At 37.1% G+C, this 13,028-nt stretch overlaps 1 protein-coding gene across 1 annotated transcript; it reads left to right on the forward strand.

Moving 5' to 3' along the window:
• Nucleotides 1-174: 174 nt before the first annotated feature.
• Nucleotides 175-9,730, forward strand: LOC140228911 (neuronal acetylcholine receptor subunit beta-2-like). The gene is made up of 3 exons (XM_072309180.1): nucleotides 175-243; nucleotides 8,134-8,243; nucleotides 8,989-9,730. The coding sequence occupies exons 1-3, from the start codon at nucleotides 175-177 to the stop codon at nucleotides 9,728-9,730; spliced, it is 921 nt and encodes a 306-aa protein (XP_072165281.1).
• Nucleotides 9,731-13,028: the final 3,298 nt, after the last annotated feature.

Consider the following 13,028-nt stretch of genomic DNA (forward strand, 5'->3'; position numbering starts at 1 on the left):
GAATGGCAATCTGCCGCGATCAACTTTTCAATTGAATTCTTACATCTTGACTCACCTTCGAGTCTCATAAAAGTAAGCGTCGCTAGGACTCTGAAAAGCACGAATTGGAGGGCTCCGTTGTCGACGTGACAGGGTCTGAAACTAATGTTAACCAAGAGTACGGACGATGCGCACATGGTGACGAGCAAGAAAAACGACATCGACCCGTACACCGGGATGATCGGAGTCCGATCGGTTCATGACGTCAGGGAATGATGTCACCGAGAACTATCTGAAAGACAGTGAGTCCCAAGAGCACACAGATACATGCCGAGATGGATGATACAAATATGGTATATATATATATATATATATATATATATATATATATATATATATTTCATCCTTTTTTTCCTAAAAATATCCCCGAATACACAAACAAACAAGCAGACAAACAAGTACAAAGAATAACCACTGCTACAGAATAAGTAACACATTGATACACACCGTGTGGACTCACCTGGTACATTATGTAACGAATAATCATAGCTATTTGCGCAACTTCTTCTCCCCGTGTCCACAAAAGCGAGCGAGAGGATTTTAGCTCTTATCTTAGACAAGGAAACAATATAGGTATGCACAATGGGATTTCACGCCTAAGAAAGTCCCAATCTGCTGTAATACACCCTGTCACAAAGATGCAATCAATAACGAGTAAACACAAGAAACAGGCTAGACAATTTGGTGCAGTATGTGGCGGTGTCCCAGTAATGCATTTAATCCTTCAGAACTTATACAATTCCCACTTCTGCACTCTCTGCTTTCGTGGAAAAAGAATGTCAGTGTATATAAGAAATGTTGAATATCAAAAGTTTTTAAAGTTAAAAAAAAAAATCAAATTGAGTATAAGTTGACTTCGATGAGTAGAGTTTGCTGAAGCAAAACAGAACAGATAAGGCTTTATTGAAACTGGACGAGAAATTGGAAAAATAAAGTATGACATAAAACTTCATGAAATACATGTAGCAATAATGGTCACTCAATGTGATCTGACACATTACGAAATAATATGTCAGTGCATTCAATATGTCTGTAGCGTACTGTCGAATGTAATTTTACAGGGTATAAGGTAAACATGTATTTCAACAAAGCAGGGAGGTGGAAGAGAATATAATTTGTTTTCTCTCTCTTCTTTCTTTCTATAAAACAACAACAACAAGTGAGTCACAGGGAGAGAATGAGTTTGGGCTGTGGAGTCTAAGAAGAGACTAATTAAAAAGTAATCGAAGTATTCGAAAGGATAGTCTCATCGTTATACCATTTCACGAGTGACCTCTCATTATTTCAAATCCTATGCGAGACTATGATTTCAATGACAAAAGATACTAGAGTGTTATTGACACATTTCTTAATATAACACTTTGGTTATGAATGGATGGAATCCATGGAGGTGTTTCATAATCACTTTGGTGGTAATAAACGTTCTTGGAGAACGATGTATTCAACAACTCATTTGCTCTTTCTGGAAAATGTAATGGTTTTTGTCTTGGAGAGTTATTGAGAGCGGACAAAGAATGAATTGGGTATGATACTACCTACTCATTGTATTATTAATGTGTCTTCACACAGGCCAAAACCCCGGCCTTCAAGATAATAAACGCTCATTATCATTCATTGTCAAATTTATACCACCATGTAGTTTTGCTTTGTTTTGTTTTTATTCTCACACTCTGCATGACGGTCACACCACTAAGGGCGACAAAAACTGGCGTTGCATAATGTCCTCCTAAAGCTTTACTCAAACATCCACACCTTTCCCTTCTCGGACATGAAGATGAAAGCAACGAAGACAGGCAAAGGACAGAAGAAAGTAGAAAGAGCAAACAGACCCAGATGTAGATGAGATAGAAGGATTAACGCTGTGTCTGTCGCAATATGATAGTATTATGCCCATCCTTGGAGTAGATAAGATTTGAGTGTTGCCACTGGTTTCTTTCCACCCAAGACAAAGGCTTCACAAATACAGGCCTGGCAACTCGTCACACTCACGCAGTCATTTTCATCGATGCGACAAGGGTGAACGCCTCTGCCTCTGCTGGTAGCATTCGCTGGAGCGTTGTGACAGATCTGATGTATTATATAGTACAAGTTCATGCTTTCGTCTGTCGATATGATGCGATCAACAGGGGCTTTTTTCTTCTCTGTGCTGGTTTCATTAACCCATCCTATTAACGGTAAGTTTTCATTTTTTTTTTAACGCAAATGATCATTTCTTACTTGTTTTGTTTTCATATAAGTTTTCATATGCTAACACACCTTAACTCAGATGAGAATTTATTCCATGCTGTAGGCCTTATTTCAAGACATAATGTGTTTAGGGCCCTTTGCACTAGTCGTTATACATAAGTGCCGACAAAATAATGTCGTTTCTCATACTTTGATATTGATTTTGCTAAGATTCAGATTAATGACGTTGCACTACACTGTGGTATGATTTGTATTCCATATGCTTATATAGAATATATATTTCTCTTCACATACTTCTTGACATGGTCTTCACTCAAAACAGGCTTTTGTCTGGTTCTCAACCCTTTTTTGAAAAAAAAAAAGAGAGAAAAAGTGAAAGAATAATTCTTTGCTGTAATTTTTTTAAAATCGACTCAACGTAATTGCGAAACATAATCAGATTGTTATCTTGTTTGATTTTATGACCTCCAACATACCAACATTCCAAAGGTCAGCTTTTATAATATATATAGTAAAATGTAAATAGTACATGGTTTCATGTTTGTAGTTTATATTACAGCTATAATTCACACTTTTAGGAATTTCTGTGACTGAGTGCAAAAAAAAAATCATGATGGGAGTTTAAATTTGAAAGAAATCAATCAGCTACCAATGAGTCACGATGAGATTCAGTTTGAAATAATGCTGAATATTACAAACACTTGTCTCCTAAAACATTTCATGTGCAATGGATTTAACAAAATGCAGAATGGCTGATGAAACTGTCAGTACTGACAGTCCGAGGGAAAAAAGGCAGTTCATTCAAAACCTGTGATTTTTTTTTTTTTTTGATTGTTCAATATGCTGTCTCTTTAAATGAGAAAATGTGTTTAATATGTCCATTTTTTTCACATTTCTACATCTGAGGCACCCTGTTTACAGTTTTCATCAATGTCTACAGGGGGATGATGGCTCATGACATTAGCTTGAACATTAATTTTTTCCTCGAACTTCAATTCAGTGTTTTATTATCCTTTCCATCACACTAAACCCATGAAGAGGGATAATGTATATCACATGTTGGAAAGCAGGTCGAATGAATACTTGAAATAGCCTTCTCGTGCCTTAGAACTTCTCTCCAGAATGTTTGCTCATAATGATTGTGTAATGAATTTGCATATACTTGTCAGCAGATATTTCAATTAAAATGTTATGAAACGAGTAAAAATAGCCCACGTTGGTAATTGTCTATAATCACAACGCTTAATACACGCTGACTGCAACCGCGGGGAGGATTTTCGTATTCCTTTGTTTACAGGGAAGAAAAGGTCCTATTCACCATGTTAACTTTAATTAGCAACCATTGGCATTGGTATACAAAGCCAAGACTTGACGCTACGTTCATTTTACTTGCTGACGAGGCGTAAATGAAAGTTTTCTTCCAAATACTATGAGCTACAATGCTATATTGATAATTAAGCAGCCGCTGAATGATGATACTGACACAATAGTCCGAGTAACTATTTTTCTCAGTAAGGCTAATTGACTCCTCTTCGCTTTTAAACCTCCTGTCATTAATCCCACGCTTATTTACCTCTCCTCTTTCTTCAATAAGGAGAGAGTTGGTGTTTCGTGTTTGTTTATGTGTCCGTGTATGTGTACTTCGTCTTTGTTTCGCTATACCTCTTTGCCTTATTTTAACAGTTTTGTAACTAGATTTTTTTTTTAATAGGGGACCACAGATACAAGCTCTGCTTTTAGCAGTTTCCTCCATTTCCATTTTTTTTTCTTTTCTCGGTATTTGTCGTGAAATTTACAAAATTGTATCACTGTTATAGTTTGTTTTTCATTGCATTATTGTGTTGTGTGAATTCGAATGTTATAATAAAATGTGTTGGAAAGGAAATGAGACGAAATGAAATGAAAAAAATTTCCTGACGATTTAACCACAAACTAAGTGCTTTATAAAACGAGTTCTTCCCCACCAGTAAGAAGTCACTAAGGAGATAAACGCATTAATCCTGTGGTATGACTTGGGCTCGATGTACGTATAAGGGTAGATCACATACCGAGAACAGTAGAAACAAAGCATACATACCAAGTTACCGATAAAGATCACATTCCGAGAAAATTAAAAATAACACTTGCACACCAAATAACAAATAAATATGCATATATTCATATAACTAAACTTAAATAAAAACAAAGAGATAGTAGTATCTAACAACTTAACATTGTACTTAATCTCTTGGTTTTTGAATTTCCTCGTACAGATAGCTTAAAACAGATTTTTCGGACTCAAATCTGGATTTACCATTTCCAAATTAATCCCTCTGAGATAACAATAGAGCAGTTCTTAATTCCACTTTGCGCATGAGCAGAAAAATGTCATAAATTGTACCAACAGGCATTTTGGTTTATTGAATCACTGAGATAAGCATCTGTGGTGTGATGATTATTTATGTTATCCTTGTCTAAATAGTGCTTGCCAGTACATCCACCTGATAGCAAGCCTGGTATTCGGTAATATCAAAAGAAAAAGGTTGCTATTGCATTCCATATAAAACAATGAATTAGATGCCTACTTAGTGTCAACTTAGTGACGGACTATTCTGGTCGTCTAAACACAAGTTCATGCTCTGTTTGAACACGAATTCCATAAATTGATATGTCGGGGAAGCTTATGCATTATGCCGCTTTGAAAACGAGTGAAGAGCCTAACCAACTGAGAAAAAAAGAAAGGTCATTTGTACCAAGATGTACATGAGCTAATTACGAACTGGCTTATTGGGTTCAGAGGTACGAAATGGATGGAGATTAGAATTCTTAAACTATCCCACCAATCTCGGTAGCACCATAGGCATTACTCGGTTATGCTCATTACTCGGTTTTGCTCTGACGGCAGTACTGTTGTGTAATTATAATATTTATACACAAAGACACAAAAGACATTGGAATGCACCTTCCCCTCGACTCAGCATAACTTGCATGTTCCCTCGCCATGTCTTTTGTTAGTCACATTAAAGGGATCGTATAGTTTTAGTTGAGACCTAATTTCAGCTTTCTAACTTTTTTTGGGTGAGATAATGAGAAAGCTCTTATAGAATATGAAAGAGCATGTAATTCCATGGGGAATTCAATGTTTATTTGATGAAAATTGGTTTTGAAATGGCTGAGATATCCAAAACAGAGCGATTCTTATAAGTGTGGGACCCACACTTTATTACGATCGCTTTGTTTTACTTTGTTTTTGGATGTTTCAGTCATTCCAAACCCGATTTTCATCAAATAAACTTTGAATTCCTCTTAAAATGGTATGCTCTGCACTATTTCATAAGTGTTTTCTTGGTATCTTGCAAAAAGTTAAAAGCCCAATTCTCATCTTCACCAATACTGTACTATCCCTTTAATATCACAGAAACATGAAAGTTAAGCTGAGTTGAGGGGAAGGTGCATTCCAATATACAAATGATGCACAGGATAGAGTGTGTTAGTGAAGGTGCGGCGCGCTCGAGAGTATTGACAATGGTTCGACATGCACGAGGCGCAGCCGAGTGCATGTTTGCAACCGTTGTCAATACTCGAGAGTGCGCCGCACCTTCACTAACGCCACGAAATAATCCTGTGCATCATTTGTTTTATAAAATGGGTCGAAAACTAACAGCATTATTCACGTACCTTTGTGGGTCAATACCAGTCAGCTACATGTAGTACTCGCTCAAAAGTCAAGATGTCCGAAGATGTTCGTCCCAAACATTTACGCACGTCGCACTCGGAAATCCCGCACATAAGTACTGTACGTACGTATGCACAAGAAAGGCCGCCGGCTGTTGTGGCAGCCGCGCCCGCGGCCCGAACCAGAAGTTGTTTACAGGATTGACAGCGCGTATAGTAGCGCGTGACGCACTTGTAACAACTGATTGAGTGCACACTGCTTGTGTAAACATTGTGACGTACGTCATGCCAGGGAGGTGGAAGAGAGACTCTTCTTAGTGCATTTACTAAGAAATTAATGCACGCACACGTGACTCATTTTAGCGCTTCCAATTGGCTACATTCTTGAACCCATTTTATAATGCCTTTTGTTAAACATTTCTGTACTTTAGCAATGATTGACAGATGAGGTCATCTGAGGAATATTGGTTTGGAAGGATTTTTTTTTTTTGTGGGCATTCTCAGGTAATCTGAAGAAAAATAGAAGAAAAAACAGTCATTAAACTATATGGAATGTTTCTAGATATTCGTTTCACCGCAAAAGTGATGTTGAGGGTATCATAAATCATCTGGATTTCAGGGGCCCTTTAAACTCAACTGTGTCGCAAGTCATTCGTTAAACGTGTACCTCTTAACCCGTTGAGGACGGACTGATTTTGCTACAACACGCATTTCCCATAGACAAGGTCCTGCCCGAGTATACTCGGGACTCGTCCTCAACGGGTTAAAAAACCAATCCCTACACAACAGTATATATATTAAGTTCAGGATGATGTTAAAGTCGATCTGTGTGGTACTGAATTTCTTGGGCTGGATAAGCGTGAAATGGCTGAATATACACCGGAGAGATAATCTGTGGATAATTCAAGCGTTAACACCAATGTATGCCAAAATAAATCTCGCTATATGATATTCATTTTTAAAGTCTACTTTAGATGTGAATTGAGGATTTTTGCGTATATTGTGTGTGCCTTCAATATCTATCTCTCTGTTTCGGTCTAGGTCAAAATTATTCAAGCCAAGGTCGCCTGATACACCACTTAATAAATACCGGGTATGACGTCAAAGTGATACCGAGTGTGATTGGACAACCGGTGAAACTTCGCGTTACCATTTACCCGTTCTCCATTCTCGACTTGGTAAGAAGAAAATTAATTGAAATAATCAGAGCTGTCTGCTGCTATGATTTCACGATATGTCATTCTGATATCTTAATGTTTAAAAGCTTTTCCTTTTTTATTTACAGAATATAACTTCATATTGTTGGTAAGCATATGGTAAGCATAGCTCTATGGCCGGGTGTACTAGTATTCAGAAAAATATATGTGCATGGGTTCAGCGCTTTATAAATTGATATTATCATTGTCATCATTATCCTATTCAACATCGGTACATGTCAAGTTAATGTTCACGAAGATTGCTCAAAGTCATGTCACAAAACAGCACAATGGATTTTAGTAACCCTAAGTGGTATAATAGGATGACTTATATACATATACTTTGTTCTTTAAATATGCTGTAGAATATCATCAATACAGATCAGTATAGTGAAGTCATGTTATACTTCCCCTTTTTAGGAAAATGAATCATTTCTATTATGATTTTATGACATCTTTGAACCTGGCTTCCAAATGACGTAGTTTTCATGTTATTTGGTTTAGGATGAAAGAAATCAAGTTTTCCATGGATCCTCGTGGCTGAAAGTGGTGAGTAAATAACCCTAAAATACTGACGAACATATCTATATACTATATATATTCAGATAATATTTCCCGGACTATTTTGTACTAATCTCATTTCAAGACTGTACCATTTACATGATATGAAATAAACTGCTACTCCTGTGCTTTCAGATTTTCTTCTTGAATGTGATGAGCACAGTCACGTGTTTCCATCAGCAGAGACCAATCTTATTTCAAACAAATATTTGGGACGACAATGCTAAACCACTATTTTGATTGGCAACGCTCGCAACTCGAAGAACACAAACATGACAAAGTGTATAATGTATTGTACAGAGAAGTATAAGTATTGTACCACTTTATAAATGAAATCGTACGCAAAAATCAAAGCTGAGACATCTAGGCATACTCTTCGCCTACTCACGCGACATTATAGGAAGAACAGCTGATTTACTTCTGCACATTATAATGTTTAAATGACTTTCCCCTTATTTATGTTTTGATTGTGTTTTTGTTGCCCTTTTGGACAAAGAGTTGGAATGACTCTCGTCTTACATGGGATCCGACGGAGTATGACAACATCAGGCGGGTGCATGTCCCGATGGAATCCGTATGGACCCCGCCGATACTGATATTCAACTCGTAAGTGTTTCCGATTTTACAACCATACCAGTTCTAAACAGCTTTTCGCGACGAATATTGCAGAAATTTTGAACTTGGTCATATCATTTTTATGATCAAATCTAAATTAATGTTGTATTTGGTGGTGCTGTTCTCAGTGTTCCGTCTTGTATAGAGTCAAAGTTTATACACGTTACAGACCACACTAAGGTTGACCTTTTATTCCCCCCCCCCCCCTTGGTATGAAGGTCCATGGTGGCATAACGGGTATACTGCTCTTGACTCCTGTAGTTTAACGACCCAGGGATACACTTACTTTATACACGGCAACGGATTCTTTTAGTTTGATTTGATTTTTTTTTTATGGCCACAAAACAATGTCATTCCTCTACCCTTAAAATAGCGAGTTGATAAAAACATACCTTGTGTTACTCTCATCTCTCATTTCTACTGGAATCATATGGGGGATTTCTGAAAATTTATTACTGCATATTAATTTTGTCAGCAACCCCCCCCCCCCCACCACCACCACCACCTCCACCACCGCCGCTCAAAATTAAAAACAAACATAAGTGGCATAATTATATAAAATCAAGAATCTTTCAATTTCCTATAAAGGAATTGAGGTGTGTGGATTCTACTTTTTTACTTGAGTATTCCATTGTCGTCAAATGATACAAACAACAATATGCGATTTTAGTTCTAGTGGTTTGAAAGAGGCTTTTGGGTTTTAACACATTTATATGTCACACTCCATATCTATCAGAGTTGCGTCTCACTCTGCCGAGAGTCCCCTCCAATCGGACGCTTCGAAGGTCGCAATATACCAAGATGGCTTCATCCAAATCCAAACGACCCTTCTTCACTCAACCATCTGTGATATCAATCTCAAGGAGTTCCCTTTTGACTCGCATGAGTGCAACCTGAGCTTCACTTCACAGGGTTTACCAAACGACATCTTCGCGTTTGAGCCAGGGTATTTCTTCTCCCTGGGTGACAATAACCCGCAATGGCTCCTGACGGCTCTTGCCTTGGATACGTACGAAGAAACCGATCCACTGCACAACGAAACCTTTTCTTTCTTGAACGTCAGATTCACACTGACAAGACTGCCTGACTTCTACCTTCGTATGATCGGCGTGCCCCTGCAGCAGCTAAACACATTGGCTCTGATGGCTTTCTTCATCCCGCTAAAGAGCGGCGAGCGAGTATCCTCATGCCTCTCCCTCGTCCTCGGACAGACGGTCTTTCAAATCATCATTGCCGACATCCTACCGAGGACGTCCAGGGCTGACCGGGAACCGATCCTCATCAATTTTGTCCTGCTGTCTTTCCTGAACTTAGTCTGCATCACAGTAGTTTCGACTCTCACAGTGAACCTTAGTTTCCAACCTTGGCGAATTAGGAATCGCAAAGTCAGATATGTGGTCTTCCACATCTTTGCCGCAGTTACTTTCCTAAAGTCACCGAAGAGACCGTGTAAAAATGATAAGATAGGTAAACTCTGATATTCGTGTATTGCGTTTACTACGAACCCCCCCCCCTGAAAAAAGAAATGTCTAAATCTAGAAGACATTGATCTAAGCGCCGTGAAATTAGCATAGTCATCTGAAAACAGATATTCTTTTCTTTAACACAAACGTGAATGATCAGCATGATCAGGAATAATTATATCAGTAATGTTCATCAGTAACACACCCCTTTTGCTGCTGTTTTCTAATAATCTTAGCCGTCACTGCAAACATTGCTTGGAAATTTTGTTACACTTACATTTCATTACACACATCATAGACAGGAAATTTGGTAAAACCACAGTATATGCTCATGGCCTTTATCGAAAGAGAAATACATGTATAACGATTTCATTTTACGCGATGAGAATTGTACTATGCCTTAATGACGAGTAGCTTAGAACGTGAAGTATCCCATTACAAGTCATGTCTCTGTTTTGTTTTGCTTTGTTTGGTTTGGTTTTTGCGTTAATGTGTGCACATCGCTGGTTATTTTCCTTTTATCTTTGACAACAGGAACAACCTTAGTAAAGGAAATGAGCCCAGATGAATGCAAACAATCCCATCAGGAAGAAAAAAACAGCAACATCGTCTCAGTAGACACAGACAGTGAATCATCATCTACGATGGTTTGTTTTTAGTATCATTTGTATCATTATCTTTTCGGTTATTATTGTTTTCATGATTCATTCATTCATTCATTCATTCATTCATTCATTCATTTCACTTCACTTCAATACAAAGCATTTACATACTCTTAATAACACAATATCAATAAAGTGTGGTAACGATGAAAATTCTTTGAAATTAATAGTACTACGCGTTACTTTCTGACGATATTGAATCAAAATTAAAGTTGCAGAAAATGGAGGAGACGTGCTGAAAAGCCAAGCTTGTATTTTTCAGTCTTCTCGTGGACAATAACTAATTACCAAACAAAACTAATAACACCAAGGAAGCACTAGTGATGTAATCATAATGGTAATATCGTAAGCATCATAAATGGTAATAATATCATAAGTGTCGTTATAACAGCTTTTACACTATCAGTTTTCATCATTCTCTTCTTTATGTTGTAATTATCACTCTTGTAATCATTTTCCAGCTCAGAAATTAGCAACTCTCTGAGAAAGTAAATTTCTGTGTTTCAGTGAGGGGGGGGGGGGGGGGGGGCTCTCTTTTTCAGAGCATAGTAGTAAGAATGGATTGAGGATCAATATCTATGAAATCAAATTTACATTGTTCGTGATGAATTGTCCTAAAATTTTGTAAGACATCCTTATGTGTTTCATATACACAAGGCTATATATATATATATATATATATATATGTTAGAAGAACGAGTCTCAAATACGCCATGGATCCAACAAGAAGATTTTTTATTACAAAATTTTCAGCCTGCCTCAGGTCTTCGTCAATGTAGTGTATTCTGAGACAATGATGTCATTGTCTCAGTATACACTATACACTGACGAAGGCCTGAGGCAGGCTGAAAATTTTGTAATAAAAAGGCCTTCTTGTTGGATCCATGGCGTACTTGAGACTCGTTCTTCTTGTAATTACAACATTCGAAGTCCAACACATGTGATGGAAAGTTCCAGGATATATATATATATATATATATATATATATATATATATATAATCTGTATACATTATATGTTAGATTATACAGATTTGTATAATACTCTTCTAGCCTGCATGTCACTTAAATTTCAGTCCATTTTATATATTCTCATTAGTATTTGTACTTTGTATCTAATTTTTTAAATGGTGTATAATTCTATTACTCCTAATGTAATTTCATACTTTATCATTGATCCCATTTTGATGTACATGTTTTACATTTGAAACATAATAAATTCAGCTCTTGTGCTTCTAATCACGGACATAAACCATTACTTGAAGAATTTAACGTTCAGACGGAAGAAAGAGATATTAGAAAATTAATGAAAGTCTATAGTTCACAGTTATTTTGCTATTGCTGTTGTTGTTGTTTTTGTTTGTTTGTTTTTTTTTTTTGGGGGGGGGGGGGCGGGGGATTCAACCTGTTACATGATTTTCCATAATACTGTAAAAGGAACCTTATGAAATTATGAAAAAACACGTTAGACTGGATTTTGCAAATTCTTACTGAATATCGCAAGATTTTATTTTCTTTCATCATTTAGAGTTAAGGGAAGTAACAGCTCCAACTCTTGTGTTTCCACTTTAATACAGATGACGGATATGGAGTTTCTGGCTGCTTGTCTCGATCGCATTTGTTTTGTGGGCGCTGTGATCGGTTTTCTCTCGATCAACATCGGAGCCTTTGACATTGTCCGGAGCAGTGTGCAATTAATGATCAGATAGAATGACAGTGGTTGAACATTGACATTGGTGGCGCTTCACTTGCAGGCCCTTGTGCCCACAGTTGGGCAATACTTTTTTTCCGTTTTTTTTTTTTTTTTTTCATGGAGATCCATATGCAGGAGCTTGATCATTCTTATCATATTTATGATTGCATCGTCTAGTATGGTTTTGTCTCTTTACCATGAGGGTTTCTGGGAAATATCAGTTTTTTCTGCTGACTTTCCTTTAAAAAAAGGGGGAGAGATATCTACCACCTAGTCCTCTTCAGAAAAGATTGGTTTGAAGCGTAGATGATACAACAGACCTACGTGTACATTATGGAAGAATGTAAGTTTGTATTCCAATCAACCTCAGTTAAAACATAGCACGGTGAAAGTGGATAAATGGCTAGACAGACAGATCAATAGAGGAAGTGACAGATAAAATGTTTGCTGGATCCTGCAGAACCTTCAATAATCTAAAAATTGCCACGTGATTGCAAGACAGATGTCAACTTCTTTTTAGAAAAAAAATTATCCACATCGAATTTCCTATGGATGAATCTTTTTCATTTTTCAATTTGTCAGTCGCTTAGACATCCCTATATAGATGCTTTAGACTGTGTACCTGCGTGATATGCTTTTTGCTTAGATCTGCCCGAAGTAATGTTTCTTGTATGCATTCCCTCCCCCCCCCCACCTTTCCAACCGTACCTCAATCACACAATTGAATGACCACAAACAAACAAACAAACATACAAACAAACCACAGAAAGAGAGAAAAGGAGTTTTTTTTTTAATGTCTTCAGTCTTGGATTCAACATGACAAATGTTCATTTGTATATTACCCTCTCGACTATATCACCATGAATTGTCAATTTTATACATACACGGTATATATAGCACACCTCTTCAAATATTTACGTGAGATTAAAAAAAAAAAAAAAAACTTGTCGGATACATGAA

This window comes from Diadema setosum, chromosome 5 (genome assembly GCF_964275005.1).
Source record: "Diadema setosum chromosome 5, eeDiaSeto1, whole genome shotgun sequence".
Lineage (NCBI taxonomy): Eukaryota > Metazoa > Echinodermata > Echinoidea > Diadematoida > Diadematidae > Diadema > Diadema setosum.